This window comes from Eleutherodactylus coqui, chromosome 13 (assembly GCF_035609145.1).
Source record: "Eleutherodactylus coqui strain aEleCoq1 chromosome 13, aEleCoq1.hap1, whole genome shotgun sequence".
Lineage (NCBI taxonomy): Eukaryota > Metazoa > Chordata > Amphibia > Anura > Eleutherodactylidae > Eleutherodactylus > Eleutherodactylus coqui.
The window spans coordinates 59,035,837-59,055,857 of NC_089849.1; the positions used below are offsets into that span (position 1 = coordinate 59,035,837).

The following is a 20,021-nucleotide window of genomic DNA, read 5'->3' on the forward strand; positions in this document are numbered from 1 at the left end:
AAAAATGGAAGAAATTGGGATTTGCAAAAAAGTAGCAATTAAAAAATAAGAAAGCAATTACAGAAAGAATGTTTAAAGTATTATTTAGTGGTTTGGGAAATAAAGAAGGCAAGGATTAAAAGAAGAATAAAGAAAGAGATTAATGGCCTTAGACTTTATTCACTGTCTGGTACTCTATAAACGATTAACAGGTAAACTCTTATCTCTATAATTATGGGTCTAAATAACTGCTCCTGCTTTATCATTTTGGCTATTAATACTAGAACTGGGGCGACAGAACCACCTAAACGCCTATCTATAATACTGACACCAGCACTGCTAATAATGTCCTTAAAATTAGCCATGTAATCAGCAGTCACAAACAACTCTCAGAAACACTGGATTTACCAAAGCAAGGAATTTTGAAGGCTATGTTCACACATTCAGACACCTTAAAGTGACCATACATTTTCAAGAGCTGTTGGCGAACACTTGTTCGGCTGAGAACTATTTCTCCTGACTTCTCCATATGCATGAACGCTCAGTTCAGCTGTTCATGTCTTTTCAATAGCAAAATGGAGAAATCCACTGCTAGACAGGATCAGGTGTTAAAATTCAACGTGCCTGATGCTTCTTTCTCCTGACATCAAGTGACATCTGCTGCCATCGAAAGTGGGCAGTTCACATGGTATTTGTCTAATGTGTATGGGAGCTTTAATTAAATCCTGACAGAATCCGACCACTTTCCCCAAGTAATGCAAATAAATAGGGTATTTTATATCCCATTTACATGGAATGGATAAAATCAATGTGGAATGATGAAGCAAATTTTAAGTTTCAGCTCCAGATAGTTTGAAAAATTTACTTTGGGTGCTTAAGCCAATGATCATCGTTCCCACTCGAGTGATAATTGCTTACTGAATGGAGGCAGAGTGCGCCTGAGATCTCTTCCGGCTACCCACTTCTATTCAGAGTAAACAGGCAGTTGGTCATAGATCAATGACTGCCTGTTTTCACGGGCCAACAGTCCCTTGGTTTTCAGCTCACCTAAAAACCAAGTGACTCCAACAAGTGAGTCATTGTCACTCAATTGCCCTGTCTGGTGTTCTGTTTACACAGGACAACGGTCACCTGTAATCGCCCTTTTTTAGCAATTACTTAAGTAACTGTTGGCGCATGTAAAAGTAAACTAAGATAAAATATTTATTCTAGTAGAACACTGAAATCAGTGGATTTACATTTATTAAATGGTTGCCAACCATCCTCCAGAGCTACTCTAGGACATGAATGAACTCTAAGCTAGGGCAAATAGCAGAGGTTCACAAGTAGAGGACCTCCTCTATGGGCTGAGCGTGTACTCAACCACACCTATAACACAGTATAGCCAATTATGTTCTAAGGGGTAATACTGATTCTCACATATGACAGTGTATTATTGGTAGAAATAAAGGTAAATGGATAGACAAGAAGCAAAAAGAAAAAAACAAAAGCAAAAAAGAAAAAAGGAGGAAAAAATGGCAAGGGGAGCTCTGCCAAGAAACTCAATCTTACGCTCTTCTTCCCGATCGTTTCCCCAAGGGCAGCCACAATAGCAAAGTACTGAATTACACGTTTCGTGTTAACAGTTTTGCCTGCACCAGATTCTCCGCTTAGGGCAACAGAAAGATGTGAAGCAATGAATGAAGGCAGAATGATTAGAGGTAAACAGATACAACATTACACTTGGCTTGTTTCAGAAACCAATAGTGGATAGTATATTCTTCTGACCAATAAGAGGAGCTCTTTATTTAAAAAAAACAACTCTCTGATCTTGTACAAGCGAGGAAAAATATCATCAATATAAAGTGTGTAAAGTCAAAATTTGACAAAACACAAAACATAAAAAAAATATATAAGACCAAGGTAACTGATTATAACAAGAAAAACTAAATAAAAACAATAATACTGCCCATTATATTAATATAACATCGATTCATGCTATTGATATTGAAGTATTATTGATTGACATACTATCTCATTTTTCTATACTCTTTCGATTCATTTTCATAGACTTTTATAGGAAAGATATACTTGCAATGCGGCATTTCGTTCAATATCACTATAAGCTGGAATCCTCATCTTTATTTACAGTAAAATTCTTTTCATCTGGCATTAATGGGATCGGGGGTGCCAGATTATCAAAATTTCTGGATAATTGAACTCTCACAGAGAACTAAATAAAATCTACTTAGAGAGTCATGAGGAAGACAGTCAAAATAAAGCCCCCAAATCATTATACACAGTGATTCAAAAGTTCTGAACAAAAAGACATAGAAGTAGAAAACTTTGTAAACACATATTGGTGGGGGAAACTTTTTGGCAATATGATGGTGCCTGTCAGCCATTTTATTGGTAGCCATCTTGGATTAAGCCAAAGAAACTACAGCGGAAATTGGGCCATGCGACACATGATTTAAGGTTAGAATTTCATCAGAAAGTCATAGGTGCAGTCATTTTCACAATACTTGCAACCATTTTTGAGTTATGGATGAGGTCATCTTGAGTTAATGTTGTTATGTTGAATTATGTGCTATGTAAAATATTAATCTCTCTTTTTTTCAGATACCCGAAGATGTCATTAACAATCCAGGGCAGAATTTAGATCATACTGATGGGTCAGTAACAGAAGTTCACAAGAGGTGGGTGAGGCTTTCAATCTAGAACACCCAGAAAGATAGCCAGGAAACTGATTCAGAAGTTCAAGGAAACTGGTAGCATCCAGGACAAACTGAGCCAACTGAAAACTGGTCAAGAACTGGTGTGAATGAATCAACCAACTGTCATAAGGATCCTTTAGCTTGTCATCTTCACACAACTTCTATTGCAGCTACAGTTTGTATGGGTTCTTACGACCGTTGGTTGACACTTGACACCATTCTCCAATCTCTTGGTGCTTTTATTTTGACACTTCGTGAAGACAGCTAACACAGATGTTGACATCTGGGGATCGAAAATGCTGCTCAGACGACCAGTTCTCGATTTCTTCTGGACACTAACAGTTTCTTGGGCTGAATCGAAGATGCCTGCCACCAAGATGGCCGTCCGGAACTACCATAGTGCCAAAAATGTTCCCCACCCATCTAAGTATTCGACCTTTTGTCTTTTCTTTAAAAAAAATAGTATGGGTGGCCTTGACTTTTGATATACCCTGTAAATCTATATTGGTGTTATGATCTATTGAGTATGGGAGCTGCCATATCGACTTCAGTGCTTGCTTTTGTGATGGAGACATTTAAATAGTTCGCTGCATTGAGGTGTCTGGCTTATAATTGTTAATAAACATTTGTATAGTTCTTAGATTCTTTGTGCTTTAATTACTTTTATTATATGGTATGCAAGATCTTATTGCTAGGTGGTGCCCACCTCTCCTTTGTATGCAATAAGTGAAAGGCAAATAATAAATGCCCAGAGTTATTTAATGCTCGGCTATTATTAAAAAAACTATTAATAAATGCAAATATCTATCGAGAGAGATAACCAACTATATTTATATATCTTAATCTGTGTCATATCAATGTAATTTCCCTTGGATGTGTGTGCACTAATACAGCACTGTTTGTGTAGTGTAGGGTTACGGGAACTAACAATGAAGATAAACTTATGCTCCATATCTGCAGCAACCAATTGTTCTGGAGTGATTCATTGCTATGAATAGCCCTTCTGGCATTATAGTCCCAGATAACAAAAGCTACAGACAATGATAGCAGGATTGCTGCAGAAGGAGAACAGCCAGGCATTTTAATACCAGATCTCTGGTTTACCTAATTAGGCAATGGTGTCATCCAGTGAAGTGATGGGCTCTTATGCTTCTTAATTTAGAATTTTGATGCCTGTTATATATGTACGATTTGTATTCACATAGCTATCCGGTTCTATTGTCTGAATGGTACTGTAAACTGGGCTGTCAAAAATAATATAAAGGGTATCACTATTTTGTGGCTTCACGTTGACTATTTTGTGGCTTAAACCAGAAGTCTTCATAGTCCATAATGCAGTGGGATTTAATGGAATACAATACTATCTCACAAGTTTCCATATTCAGAGTGATCATACCTATTCTGGGACATTAAATTACTGAATGACTGGATGTTTGAGATTTTACAAAAGAAATTACGTAGCCGGTAGATGACCGGATCTGTGCTATTGTCAATGTACGTGTTAGGGGAATAAAGTAAGAAATGGGTCATACAGCAGATTTCCAAAACTGCAAACTGAAGGAAAGCAGGCGAAAGTAGGGAATTGTGATGTCACTGACCCACTTTGTAAAGACACAATGGGACAGATTGGCAATGGAAAACTGCACCCGAAAACTGGCGTACATTCTGTGGACCAGATTTATTGTGTTGTAGTCTGTTTTTGCACAAGATGGTTTTCAAAAGCGTCTAGAAAAGGGGGCAGGGCTGTCCTAAAATGTGCGGAATTTATTAAAGTTGTGTGCTACAAATGTAGTGCAAAATACTGGCCTAAAGTAAGCCAACTAAACTGCAACATAAGTGTCTAACATATCTATTAAGATTTGCCAAATCGACATTCCTCTGCTTGTACTGGATGGGATACGGAGCAGAGGTTGACAAGCCAGAGGGAAATGGTTTCAGTCGCATGATGATGTGACACCTGAGGGCATGTTCAGTACTGTGACGTGAGGCACTAACTCTCATTGCCAATGATAACCAATCATCCTGTGACCACACCATGGTCACGTGAATAGCGGGAAGCGATGGACTAATGCATCTATATCTTGGTCAGCTTTACATAGTCAGTGCAATCGTTCCGTTACAAATCACAGAAAATAGCTTTTAACCCCAAAAATCTTTAAATTGTGTTTATGTTAGACAGTATTAATAAATCTCCCCCATTATGTCATGTGTGAATCTAAAATTCCAGATAGTGACATCCAGGGTTGCCAAACTAATTTTTTGGTTTTCTTGGACGAGTTATCCACAAATCAGACAGACAGCATTTTGTAGGGACACATTAGAAAACCATACTGAATGATAAAGTGCTACATGCCTAGAGGTCAGATATTGATATGAACCCTACTGAACACAGTTGATAATATGAAATACTTAGTGGTCAGTATTCAGGAAATGCATATTTATACTTACGTGATCAGCATGGATTGGTTTTCACGATCTAAAAATAAGCAAATAATACAATAATCAGAAAAAGTTCAATTCATGTAAAACAATTACCTGACTTTTAACACAAGTTGTGCTTTCTCTGCTACTTTTTACTGATATTTTTATAAAGTGATGTGGTATATATTCTGTGTTCCTTTACAGAGGATTGTAAAAGTTATTAGAATATTCATTTTCAGGTTCTAGGAGTTTTCGACATTACACTCAGCTGTCAATTTATGGGGTAATTTCATGTATCCGAGTAGCGACCTTTCACACTTGTGACATTTTTCTGCAAGACTCACCTAAAAATGCAGACAATTCTACACCATAATCTGTATGTATAAATGCAGGTTAAGCAGATTACGCTCCGTGTCGAAGTGCATTTTAGGTGTGTGCACCTGTGAAAGGCCCCATGGGGAGCCTATTTTAACACATTTCTCTATTCAATCAGACAATACATGACAGTGTGTGACAATAACTGTACGCTGCGAATGGTAATGGAATCGTAGCAACATGGTTTCAATTTCACCATGACTGTGTGTCATCTCCCAAATTGCTCCAGCTGGTAAGGACAAGAATTTGGGTAATAGATATATATGTTAATAAAATGCTGATTTATATAATTTTCTAATATAAAAAATTTCAAGAAGCTCAAAAGGTGAAGCTTCCCTGAAAGGAATTAACATTTGCAAAATGCATAACCAATGTCATATTTCCTATAGATAAGAAAAGATCAAAAACATCAATGCTGCCCCTATTGTCTGTCTTTTTTCTTATTTGGCTTGTAAATGTTTCCTATATCTGCCCAGAAGGGGGTAAAATAGTTTTTGGATACTCACCTCGCACCATGTCGTGGTATGCGTTATCAGCAATGGAGTAAATATGTGGTGGAGCCTCCGATCGTCTCTTGCCTTTGTAAGCAGCTACAACAGTGGCTGTGTAGACAGGAAGCCATTTGTATGGATTCACAGTTACACAGAAGAGCCCGGAGTAGGTCTGAGAAGAGAAAGAGAAAAAAAAATCCTTAAACTATGCAACAGCTGTGCTCATAAACTACAAAGTGCCCACAGATCACTTCCAAGAACCTCAATAGTTCTTTCCATGGTTAATTAAATTAAATATCTACCATGTTAGGATATCATCTGTCAGAAAACAGGTTGAAACAAGCATTCTTTTTTTACACATTGCCAAATAAAGACTCTGGAATATCAATACAGTTCGTTATGACTGTTCCACGTTAACTGGAATTGGTATTTTTTTTAGGATACATTACCCCTATTATTTTTTATTACGCTATGTGCTGTCAAAGAGATTTTCCACTACCAGCCCCTGTTGTCATGTCTCTCAGTATTTGATCACAGCCAATCAGCTACTGTTGCTTATATAGCATTTTATAGCACATATGAACATTATACTAAATCTACTGCTGATAGAAACTAAAGTTATCGAAACGACAGGTAATCATTCATTAGTTTATGCTCATAACCTTTAAACTGGACACACTTAAAGGGATTTCAGACACCACTTTTCTAAATGACATTGTTGGACTTGCAAGGTTGTAGTTTTGGGCAATGCCAGATGTTAAAGTGACAAAATGCGGATTGATCTCTGTTGTGATCTGTGGCCTAGTGTAGGTTTCATTAATGAGTTGCAGATCTGTTGTTTATCATGTTTTTAACTTCAGCATCCAATAATGACTGAAAAAATCCAACACAACAGATACATGTCATCATATAAAAAAAAAAAAAAAAACTAAAAGTTGGCAGTTCAAACAATTAAATCAAATGTAAAAAGGTGCACACAAGCCATGTCTGCAACACATACAGAAACATGTGTCTCGACACTCATACCTGTCCAATGAGGTTCACCTGGATGTGACGGATGGGCCCACATGCTTTGATCAAAATATGAGCTAAGAACCCAGCATTTTTATGCTGTTAGTATAAATAACAGCTGTGCAATTTTATTCAGATATTAAATGTGTACGAATGTTGAGGAAAAGTGTTTCATTTACTGCATCCATGGCTTATGTGCACTTTCACATTCAATTTATTTGTTTGAAGTGCCCGCTTTTGTATTTTTGTATGCATTGCATTGGTAGGGGAATGGCTGCCCTCACTTTTGTTTTGCACTCCATCCACCCATCTTTCCCATTGGAGACTTTTGGCCTAAGAGAGGTGTTTTTTTTTATAGTTAGGCACCTATCCAATAAGGTTTTCCTGGACGTGGCAGCTGGGCCCACATGTTTTGATCAAAATATGTGCTAAGAACCTTGCATTTTTATGCAGTTAGTATAAACGACTGTTGTGCAATATTATTCTGATGTTAAATATGTATGAGTGCTGAGGCACATGTTTCTGTTGCTAGATACATATCATCAGTTGGCATCTGATAGGCTTGTTCAGGTTGCAAGAAGGTGCCAATGGTTGGCAGAAAATAATGTAAATTGGCCTATTTAGCAATAGAATCTCTAGTGTGTGGCCACTTTTAGTTAATTTACTACATAGATTATGTCTATCTTATGCAAATGGCATGCACTTGCAAGAAACTTTATATTGGAAAAAGATGTTTCGGCTCTCTTACGTAGATCATCCAGTTGGCATAGCGACGTCTCATATTGGAAAGGACGGATGCCTCATTGAGGTGAGTTAACATTGCCATGTCTTCAATCATGTCAAATTTTGGAGGGTTCATCTGCTGAATGTCATCTTCCTTCACAGTTAAAGTCTGAAAGGAGACAAGTATAAAACAAATTTACAATTAATTTAGTGTACAGCAGGGATTAAAATTAGACTTCTCAAGACTCTTACAATAATATATACCATGTAATACATGTGATTAAATTCTTTTAGTCCTACTTCTTAGTCAGAAACACTATTAATGGTGGTTTCACATGGGCGGAATTCGCCCACAAGACACACCACAACTAGCAGTAAGTTCCAGACCAAAATTTGCAGGGCCGATCTTGCTGGCGTACAATGTTGCAGCGGCAGCTTAAGTTGTGTCTTGTGTTGCATCCTGGCAGAATAATGCTGCACATGTGAAAACACCTAAACATATTCTTATAGATTAACATAAACTTGTCAAATGGACATAGCTGAATTAAAAAAAACATATATTGTTATAGTTATAGTGCTATATAGAAAGGGGAAGAATCTAGTGAAGGGCTGGAGAAATTCAAATTGACCTTGTTTTCCTGCCTTACCAACAATTATATGAACAAAAACTCAAATTGTGCCACCATGGTAGATAAATAAACTTACCTTAAAGTTTAGGGGGTCACCCACTGGGTGTGTGGCATTCAGATGATGCCACACAGTAAGCCAGGTGCTCCAATAATATAGCCAAGACAGATGACAGTGGTTTCTGTGGGTCAATTAAACCCACGAATGCTGTATGTATGGGCTGTCTTTCTCTAACCCACAAACATTTGGGGACCGTATTACAATAACATATAAAACAAATATATTGATTGATACCTATGGCTATATATCTGGATTAAGATTGATGGCTCACAATGCCTTTCTTCTTTGTAGGTGGTGATTGGTACCTTAGGGGCCCTTACCTTCTCACATGTGAGCATACACTTTTATCTCATTATCTATTTGGATCTTCCTGGATGCTCTACTGTCTTCTTTTTCTTTCATATATTTTCCTGCCTTACCATCACCCAATTAGAGTGCTGTTAATGGCACTCTAATGCACTTAAAGGGGTTTTCCAAGACTAGCAAATTGATGGCCCATCTTTAGAATATGCTATCAATTTTAAGATTAGTCGGGGTTCAACTTTCAGCAAGTGAATGGCACTGAGTGCAATACCAGGTGCAGCCAGTACTGAAAGTACAGAGCTGTGCCATGTAAACAATGTAGGAGATGAAGTATATTGTGGAGTGTCACAGACCCTTGAATCAGCTTAGCCCTGGAGGGTTACAAGAGTCAGACCTCCATCAATCATGAATTGATTTCCTATCCTAAAGACAGGCCAGATTCTAGTCCCTTATAATGTAGTCACAAGTTGTCATCGTTGCACTAAATTTGGAATCAAACAGATTTGGACAAATTTACATTAGGCGGAATTGTCCACTTTGACCATTCCACTTATTTTTGCTCCAATTTTTCTGTCACCCATCATTCGAAAGCAAGTGCCGAATGCATGGAACTAGGCAAACCAACTGGAATCAAAAAGGGAATGTGTTATATCAGCTGCAGACAAAATAAGACATGAGGTTCACTGAATTCTTCATAAGAGCATAGGGACTTTTTCAATGCTAGAAAAACTATGTTGAAATATGACAAAGTTTTGAAGAATGGCAGAAGCTTCATGCAAAAAAGTAATTTTCCAGACAAGTCAAGTTAAATCTAAATAGCTATGTGGTATAAAAGAATAGATAAAGCATACCCGCTTGTCTTTGGTTTCCACTGTGACTTTGCCACCAGAGGACTCTTTTATTTCAACTTCAATGTAGGCTTCCTTTTCATCTGGAATCCATGCCTTCTTCTTACCTATAGCATGAAAAGGAAATGTAGAAGTTCATATTGTTTAAGAATTACAAAGACACCATTATTATTATCAGTAACAGCCATTTGGATGCTTGTCATTAATTAGAAACCATCAGTATGAGACGTTTGTCTCCTTTCCATGGTCTCCACATCTATGAAAATACATTTATTTGTACAGAAAGATAGCACTGTCCGGTCAATCACATGTGGGCACCAAAAGGACAGGAGACAAAAGTATAACTCCATGTTCTGTACTCCCTATAACCACTATAACATAGTTCTGTAAACTACTACATTGGGCATAAATGTAGATTACACAAATCATATGCATTTACCATCAAAGGGGATCGTCTGTAGCTTCATGAGTTCATCGTCACTTTTCCGCAAATAGTCTGCGGCCTCCCCAAACTCGGACATATCCCGGAGCGATGTCATGATGGACTAAGACTGAGGCAAGAAAGGCAGCAGAAACAGGAATATCAGGGATGCTCCTCACCCCTAGAAAAAGAAGAAAAAAATGTGAACAAGTCCTACCACTGCTAAATCTCCAAAAGGTAAATTCTTGTTGTATGTCTTTCTCACTAAGGGCTCTTACCCATTTTTTTTTTTAACGCTGCGATATCGCTGCATTTTTTTTTAACATGATTGTCAATGGGACTTTATAATGTTAACGCATTGCACAAAAATCGCAAAGCACAAACTTGCGAAGCGGTTATAACATTAGAAAGTCCCATTAACAATCGGGGTAAAGAAAACGCAGCGATATGGCAGCGTTAAAAAAAAAATGCAAGTGGGTAGGAGCCCATAGGCTGCGAGATTTCTGCTGGGAAAGCGCTGCTTCAAAACCCGCGGCACTTAGCCGCAGGTTTTGGAGCGGCTTGGCCGCATGCTTTTCCGTTGCGGATGGCTCTCCCATAGAGGAGAGTGCTGCCGTAATGGAAAAAAAAATTGACATGCTGCGGCCGGGAAATCCGCGCCGCAGCGCTGGCTTTGCTGCAAAGGATGGGCCAACCCATGTGGACAAGATTTTTGACAAATCTCGTCCACATGGCAGGCTAACACCGGGATTAGCGGCCGCAGGCGGTTTAGCCATAGCAGAATTCCGGCCGGAATTTTCACGGCATATCCGCCCTGTGTGAACCCAGCCTTAGTCTCATTTCTTTAAGCAAGTCATTTAGAAAAGAATGCATAAAAACTGTTCTCTTATTGGTACAAAAGCAACTAGTGGTATTCAATCTGAAAATAACATTTGTGGGGGGGTCAGTAAGCTACATACTCCCCCCACTTCAATGAATGAAGAGGTCATGTTATTTGGTAAAGCACTGCAACACCTTTGGCAACTGTCAAGAGATTTACTTAAAAGGGGTTGTCCATTTGTAAGCTATTAAGGTTTAGTCTTAGAAAAAGCTATTAAAAGCAGATCAGCAGTTAGATTGCTACCTGGGACCCCCCCACTGATCATCTGTTTACCAGGAGCTGGTGTGCTCCTACACTGAGTTGATTTCTGCAGGAAGCAGACAGCTCCGTTCCTACTATAGTGGTCAGGCGAGGTATAGCAGGCTGTGTCTCCCATTAACTTCAATGATAACTTAGCCTGCAATACCAAGCCTGGCCACTGCAGTTGGAACAGAGCTGTCTGCTTCCTGCAGAAATCAGTTTAGTGCACAACGAATGACTGATCTGAAGGCGGGATCCTGGCCATCAGAAACCTGCTGATTTACTACTGATGGCCTATCCAACAAACATGCCACCAATAGCTTACAACTTGACAACCCCTTTAAAGAACAATTCCACTAACAAGATATAAATAGCTACATACATTATTAAAAAATTACATGTTTCTCTGGAAGCAACCTTTAATTAAATTTAAATCCATTCCGACATAAGAGCATTAGTGAGGTTAGGCAAATAGGAAGATGGAATCATTAAACTACACGTCCACCTATTAAAAGGTAGCATTCCAGCAAGTTAATGTCTGACCTTTTAACCGGTCTTTTAACAATGACTGGAAATATAAGCCAAAACCAGAGTTTTCTCCAGAATTAAAAGATACCCATATTTCAGGCTGCAGATGCATTGTTCCAGCTTTTCATTTGCATGAATTTCCCAGAGGGGCATGCATGGCCTTATAAGTCTTCTCACACTTACTAGCTGCTCTCCCTAAGGAAAAACTTTAGTCTGTCTGACCCAAGTCATAGACCTCTTCTTACCCAGCTAGCAACCCACTGAGAAGGGGCAAAAACTCTGAAACAATTTGCCTGTGCATGGTTATCTTTTCCTCCTGGAGAAGATTCTGGTTGTGATCAAAGGCTACACATATAAGTGCACTAAGCCAACCATGGAAGTGCTACACATGAAGTTCACAACATACACTATGCTTCCAGATGCAGTTTTTGATAGTGTTGCAAGGAGAACAGAGAATGTTATACACCAAGCAGTCCAAAAGTAATGGTCCTCTTCTTGAAGTTTGTATAAGGACATTCTACCGGTTTGCTGAAAAGCTATTGTTTCTCTTAGACATTTCCACTTCATATAACCAGCAACTACAGTTGATCAGAACAGTACTGGCAGGGGACATTATTGATTCCCTGACTTGTTGAAACCATAGTGCATCACATTAAAAGTCCCTGAGCTCTTTATAAGGACTCTGTCTATAGGGACTGCATGGCCCATGGCCAAACTCACTGATTAAATTGGGGTTTCCGCATACTTTTGACATGTTTTACATGATGACCCTTTATTGTTTCATTACCAAATTGACTGGTGCAAAAAGTGTCAAAAAAATGCTCTTTCTTCCTTCTAAACAAGTAATTCGCAAGCTTGGCCAAGCCAAACTTGTATGTCCAAGTAGAAATAATGGGGGGATAACTGCCAGCTAAACAACGTCTGGCTAGTAGTTAACGAATATCTATTGCCATCTTTAGAGTCTCAGCTAACAGGCTGTACAATGCCGGGCTACCATACTAAAGTTCCAGCAGCTGTTGGCACAGAGGTTAATGGCAACATTGTGCTATGGTAATCTAGCACGACAAAAACATTATTTTAAACAGTAAGCCACTTGAGGCCCATCCAAGACCTCCACTTCTTATCATGGTCCTGACTGTGTAACATAATCCTACATTCACCAGGCAGACCAAGCAGTGATCTAAGGTTAAACTCAATGTTTATGTCCAAAACAACATATGCCCGACCTTGATCTCTGCGTGTCAAATATATATACAATGTGCCCTGTGCCTTTGCACAACAGGTGCCCATGAACCACCATCCTAATTATGTACATTATGGTATAGCACAGCCAAAACAACTTCAGTCAGTTGTCTACAACTTGAGTCTTTAGTTACAGCCAAATTACGTCATACATTTTTTTCAGAATACATGTAAAAAAAAAAAACCTCCAGGGTGGCAGACAGCTCCTATATCAATGAAGAGTAAGGTAGATTTGTGTATACAGTGTATGCTGTGCATATGGTCACCATACTGTTGGTCTCTAAGAAAGATGGGGGACAAACAAAACAAACAACAACAAAAAGCAACCCAATAAACTTTTTAAGAGACTGAGAAAAGAGGACAACTCAATGACTTCTATATCTGGCTGATTCAAGGGAAAGTGCTTGAAGGGTGAGCCAAAAGTCTCCATACAGAGGTGTTTTGTAGGTCCACATAAGTGATGCAGCTGACAAAGGAGGAATGGATCAGTGTGATTCTGCTGGCAGGGTTGAGGTTAACATGTCATGTGGTATAGACACTAAATATAACACATGCCTTGTAATTTATGCACGACCGTATTATGAAACTGACTCGGGACCTTTCTCACATGAAAATGGTGTGCGTTAGTCAAGTGTGGTACGCATGCACACCAACAAGTGGCATCCATACAATATGTAGCTGTTGCATCACAAGACACATGGCAGACGCAGCTCCTATTGAATTCATTGGGAGCTGGGCCTGCGCTACCGAACCGGACCACTGCGGAACAGACGGCACAATCCACTTCCTGCGATGTCTGTACTGATAGTGGTGTCGGGAATCAGCTGATCAGCGTGGATCCTGAGCGGTGGATCCCCGTCAGTCATCTATTGATGAAATAACCTGAGGATGGATCATCAATAGAAAAAATGCCCAAGGTTCTGGACAATCGCTTTAATTTGGCTTTTTTCAATGGCTTTGTTGTTTTTAGTCATAGTTTAAAGGTTGCAGTAACTGCATATTTAATGCATTGTCAAGTTAACGTTGTAATATTTAATGGTACCATTTAATGCACTATATAATGTATTGGAAAACCTTTTAACCTTTTTAAGTGGGGTGAAATGAAAAAAAAACAAAACACAACTGTGCCATTTTTCAGAGGGTGTAGATTTTGTGGCATTCCTGGTTCGGTAAAAATTACATGTTAACTTCATTCACTGGGTCAGTAGCATTATAACAATTCTATGTTTATAGACTTTTTTCTAAATATTTTACTACTTTACTAAAAATTTTAAAACCCTTTTATTAAAAAAAAAAAAAAAAAAAAAAAAGGTTTTTGTTGTCATTTAGAGCCCCATAACCCTTTTTTCCATTGAGTGGTGGTGGTATGTTTTTTATTATTTAAATTGCATGTGGGAGAAATGGGAAAGTATTTTTTTTTAAATAATTTTTTAACAATTTTGTTTGACTTACTCTTACATTCTTTTTAGTTCCCAGAGGGGACTTTAACTTGCAATCACTTGATTGCTTCTACAGTTTACTGCAATACTTCAGTATTGCAACATATTGTATTTTTAACATTCACATATTAAACCATGCCACGGGCCACAAGTAGGGCTTAATATGGTTAAATACATGGTAGTCTTGGGAGCATTCACTAGGCCCAAGGCTACCAACCATTGATATCCCAGGATCGCATCACACAACCATGCCGACCGACTGCTTACATGACGCGGCCAGGACTGAGCTAACTCCGATCATGGTTGTTTGCAGCGGGTGTCAGCTGTTTGAAACAGCTGGCACCCACTAAATATGCAGCTGGTGAGGGTCCTGAGCCTGCTTCATACTCAATCCTCACTTCTGTGATGTACACGTATGTCAAAGAGGTGGACGGAGTTAACAGAGCCATAACTGTTTGATAGATTCATTGTGAAACGGATGCTAACTAATCCTGACAAATCCCATTGACTTATAATAGGTCTGTCAGGTTTTTGTCCATTTTGGCAAAAGTATAATGTAGTCGGTTACAATGAAACCCCGACAGAATGAGACTAGTTGGAGCATCAGGTTTTCACATCCAGATTAATGTAGCATGTATCATTATTCTTTCCAGTAATTAAAAAACATGACCAATTATAAGTCAGTCGGATTCTTCACAAATCATATCCATCATATCAGTCATGGCTCTGGTAAAAAACAGAAGCTACAAGACACACAAGTGTAAAGACAGGCCATTTCAATGTGAACAGTAGCATAATAACATGCATTAGACAAATATTTGCATAATACATAAGGATTAGAATTATGGGAGATATAATAATAATACAAATAACTACATAAAATAAAATAAATAGCGCTCATGCTGTTAGAGGAATAGGTTTCACCTGCCGAGACCTGCTGTACATTTCATCATTTACAATGCACAACAACTAAAAACTCTTACAGTTCTTGTCTGAAGTGTCAGAATAGCAGAATCTAAAATGTCTAGCTACTTTAAGTACCGGTATATACTTCAGTTCCAATGAGACATAAATTACGTATGCTACAAAGTGTTGAATGTAGTAATATTGATCCATACATTATAACCTAAGTAGCTGATGTTAGCTATGGTAAGAAGTGACTAATTATATAAAAGAAAATTGGGAATTCGAGTCGAGAACAGAAAACAAATCTTACAATTCTAAAGAATTCAGACTTTCATGATCCTAGTAATCTGAGTTCTATTTCTATTGTTTAGATCAGCAATCCCTATGACAAAAAAATAAATGCAGTAAAACGAATAGTCAAAGATGCCATGTGTGAGTTATTTAAGCATTAGACATAGTCTAATGCGTGTCAAACAATGTATTCGAGAGCAGGCCAGTGCTGGTTAGTGGATGTACTATTAGAGTGGAGTGATCACAAGACTTGACAGTTAGTATACTTCACACAAACAAGCAAACTACTACCAACCTTGGCTACAGGACCCAGAGGCTGCAGGAGAGATACTCTGAAGCCTCTTTTTATTGTGTGGCTGAAGGTCACAGTAGAGGGCAGATATGTGAGAAATTCCCATGTGTCAGATACGTACGGCTCCATTGGCCCCTCGGCTCAGACGGACACAAAAGGCAAACTCCCAACCTTATCACTGCTTAGGGAGGTTATTTTTACTTCACAAATTGTCACTGGGGGGGAAACTTTACAGCAGCTACTGCACTGAGTGACTGCTTCATGGATCAGTATACAATGTCCATACACACAATTTCACTTTTAGTTTTAGGGTTTTGTATATCATTGTGTGGTTTTGAAGCAGGTTTTATTGATGGAACCAAAGACAATAGTTTCAGGTAATGGGTTGTAGGATTAATAAATAGTCTAAAAAAAATTAGAGATTAAAAGGGAAACAAAAATTTTAAATATGAAGTTTCTTCAACGTAAAGCCATGTCTTTTCTATTCTTCATTGTTTTACTAATCAGTGATGAGCGAACATTTAAAAATATTTGTTCAGCTGGTTTGCCAAGCTTTTGCAAAAGGCTTGGTTCGGTCCAAATTAGTTTGAACCGAATTGAAAGTTCAGAAAAATTCCCTAAGAACCACAGTGTTAATATGGCTCTTAGGTTTAATAGATATAACTAAAGAAATAACAAAAAGAATAAAAAGGAGAAAAAAAAAAAAATCAAGAAAAAAAAAAAATGAAGTTTCTTCAACTTAAAACTATGTCTTTTCTATTCTTCGTAGTTTTAATAATTAGTGATGAAAGAACTTTTGATAAGTTTGGTTCAGCCGGTTAGCCGAACTTTTGCAAAAAGTTTGGTTCGGTCCAGATTAGTTTGAACCGAACTGGAAGATTACCAAAACTTCTAAAACTGGTGTACAACACTGTCTAAAAGTCATAAAAGAGTGTGGAAAAATACTGGTGTAAAATAAAAACCAGCAAGTGAAAACGCATTTTGGGGACAGGCCCCTCGTCAGTTCACTCTTTCTCCCCTGTCTCCCTGCCACATACAGGACCTCTGGCACACCAAAAAATCTTTGGAATTGTGTCACCCACAGGCATCCTGTCGTGTTTAATCTAGGCGAACTGACGAAGGGACTTGTCCCCGAAACGCGTTTTCACTTGCTGTTTTTTTTTTGCTAAATAATAAAAAGTAGTGTTTTCACTATCACATATTGGACCTTACTCTTCTAGTAGCTTAGAATGTTCCGCCTTCACACCAGTATTTTTCCCCACTCTTTTCGCTATACTCATGCCCACATTGGTGGAGCGTCATCTGGTTGGCAGCACCTCCATCATTTGAAACACTTTGCACTCCAGAACTATTTCACCATTCCCACTGGGTCTTGCTCCACTCTCCTTTTTCATCTTTCTCTCATAAAGGTCATAAAAGCCCTGAATAATACTCTGAGTTACACACCAGTATTCAGGACTAGTGTTGAGTGAACTGAACCAGTAGAACCCTGTTTTGGCTAAAACTTTGCAAAAAGCCCAATTCGGGTTCATGCTGAACCCAACCTTTAGCAAAGTTTAAACCGAATCAGTAGAGCCCTATCACTAATGATAAACGTGTCAAGATCATCTTTTCTTGCATATATATTTTATATGACTCCAAGTATCTAATAAAACACAGTTACATTTCTGCGATCACTTTAGATGTCTAGACTTTTAAGTATTTATTTTCACAAAAACTTCTAATTATACAATTTTGCTACTGATGCAAATTGCTCCATACAAAGAAGACCAGGGCTCAGGTCTTAAAATTATGTAAAACATTTCAGAAAACCATAATAGCTAAGTATCCATGTGACACAAATAACTATGTTCAATCAAAGATAGGAACTGAAACCTATGAAAACTATTCTCCAATGTTTTTAAAGGATTGTTGTGTGAGATAGATCTTATTATAGTAAATGTTCTCCACTGGAACAGTGACTGTGGAAAGGTTATGCTGCATGAGAGCAAAAGAAATGACTGATCAATGGGGGGAAAAAAAAATCAACCAACCAGTCAACAATTGATCACTGTAGTCCTCCTTAAAGGGATTCTGTCACCAGGTTTATGCTGCCCAAACAATAGCATTAACCTGGGAAAGGTATGCACACTGCCCCGTGGATGCTTATTCTGAAACACTGCAGCATATCTGAATAAACACACTTTTGAGTCAGAACAGAGTCATGAAGATGAGTCGCTCCGCCTTCTTCCCACCCGCAGCATGCTGACTGACCCCTCTCTTTCTATAAGGAATAAAACTGTCAATCTACATGCTGAAGGCGGGAAGTGGCTGGTAAAGCCCACCTCTGTGACTTAGTGCATGCAGCCTGCAGGGAGAGGCTGGCACAACCCGCATGCGTGACTTAGAGCTAAGCTTCAAGTCAGACTTCAAAGTACATAAATGTGCAGCCTATTTGGGAAGTGGTTGCAGCCTAAAATTCCAGAAATTTCTGAATTGATATTTCAATTGAAAACCCTTCTGACCATCGACAGGTTGGTTATGGAGAAGCACAAAGAACATGACACTGTCAAATCCTGCAAATGCGGGCAATTTCTTATTACTAACTAGACAAGAAATTAAACATAAAGCTATGCCATTCTCATATACTTAATGGTGTTACACAGAATCTTTAAAATGAACATTGGGACCCCTTAAAACATTTGACGAGGGTATGTATCTACTTGCTTAAGGGTCCCGATGTGCTAACAGAAAGTATAGCAAGGGACTAGAGATGAGCGCACGTACTCGTTTAGAGCAACTACTCGAACGAGTATCTGCCTAATCGGGCGAAAAGATTCGGGGGGAGCTGGGGGAGAGCAGGGGGGAGCGGTGGGGAGAGAGAGAGCTCCCCCCTTTTCCCCCCTGCTACCTCCCCACACTCCACCCTAATACCCCCCGAATCTTTTCACCCGAGTAGGCAGTTACTCGAAAAAAGTGATGCTCGTTCAAGCAATTGCTCGAAACGAGCACGTTCGCTCATCTCTACAAGGGACCTTTCTTTTCTTTAGTTTTTTTTTAATTTAAGGGTTACTTTCGTGTGCACAATTTTGGGTGAATTGTACCATTTTCCTTGAATTGTACAAGTTTGCAATATCGGTATTTTCTGAATTGAAAATGCCAAATAAAAAAATTAAAAAGAAAAATGTATTTATCCTGGAATTCACATCATTTACGCTCATCCATAAATCATCATTCATTGGTATCACATTCCCTTATGTAAACAGGGAATGTGCTGCTAACAGCAATGGAAACTGTATGAAGAGAGAAAGATGGGGGGTGGAGAATGAATGAAAAAAGGCCCACAAATTAAAACATGTAAATGAAATAAAATGAGGGCTGATCGACTTGCTCTATTTCTGTGCCGCTACACAGTCATGTTGATTTCCATACAAATTATTTTATTTGCTGCAACTAGATTAAAAATAACACCCCAAATGATTGCAGAGTTTATAACAAATTAAACCCTCAGGCAATTGAACACAATTATAGTTACTTCCACTTACAGGATTTAAACAAATGAAGCTCCTTTGTAAAAGTCTCCATTACAACATTAGGACATATGGAGATGTGTTATTCTGTTAACTCCTTTCATTAACATTCTAAGAATGCAGCATATTATGGTCTTTAGAATGTAGTCCTAATTTTTGAAATCTGACCTGTCACCCTATATGGTCATAACTTTGGAACTCTTTTTCTTATCAAGTGATTCTTAGATTGTTTTTTTCATGACATGTTGTATTTTATATTAGTGGGAAATTATGGTCAATTTATTTTGTGTTCATTTGTTAGAAAAAAAAGCTAAAATTTAGAGAACATTTGGAAAAATTAGCATCAAAGTTTTAACTTCTATATTCACCTAAAGAATCTACGGACCATTAGTATGCAGTCAGGAGGCCGGGCTATGATCTCCTTTATTATAACGGTGTGACAAGAGCTGTGTGATCATCATCAGTAACTGTGATAGGAGAGCCTGTCTCCTCCTCTAAGCAATTTCTGTGGTAGGTCCATGTAACAGCATCATACAGCCGGAGAAACAAACTAATAACTGAATACATAACCCCAAGTAAATCTGAGCTGGTCAGCATCTGAAGAAAAAGATAGATAGGAATAATTCATTAAGGGAATAGTAATTTATATATGTATACTGGTAATTATTAGGACATTATAGTACCAGTGTTTCTGGTGGCACATCACACACACAGTAGCTTGATTACCACACAAGACAAA

At 38.4% G+C, this 20,021-nt stretch overlaps 1 protein-coding gene across 2 annotated transcripts in view; it reads right to left on the reverse strand.

Annotated features, from left to right (window-relative positions):
- MYH7B (myosin heavy chain 7B) overlaps window positions 1-15,836 on the reverse strand; it is a 48,479-nt gene extending 32,643 nt beyond the window's left edge. For both annotated transcript variants that reach the window (XM_066587678.1, XM_066587679.1), the window contains exons 1-7: window positions 15,777-15,836; window positions 9,974-10,136; window positions 9,538-9,641; window positions 7,722-7,865; window positions 5,978-6,134; window positions 5,124-5,151; window positions 1,531-1,627 (exon numbers count right to left, since the gene is read on the reverse strand). In XM_066587678.1, the coding sequence (XP_066443775.1) occupies window positions 1,531-1,627; window positions 5,124-5,151; window positions 5,978-6,134; window positions 7,722-7,865; window positions 9,538-9,641; window positions 9,974-10,073 (630 nt within the window). In that variant the 5' untranslated portion in view covers window positions 10,074-10,136; window positions 15,777-15,836. The remainder of the gene's footprint in view (window positions 1-1,530; window positions 1,628-5,123; window positions 5,152-5,977; window positions 6,135-7,721; window positions 7,866-9,537; window positions 9,642-9,973; window positions 10,137-15,776) is intronic.
- Window positions 15,837-20,021: the final 4,185 nt, after the last annotated feature.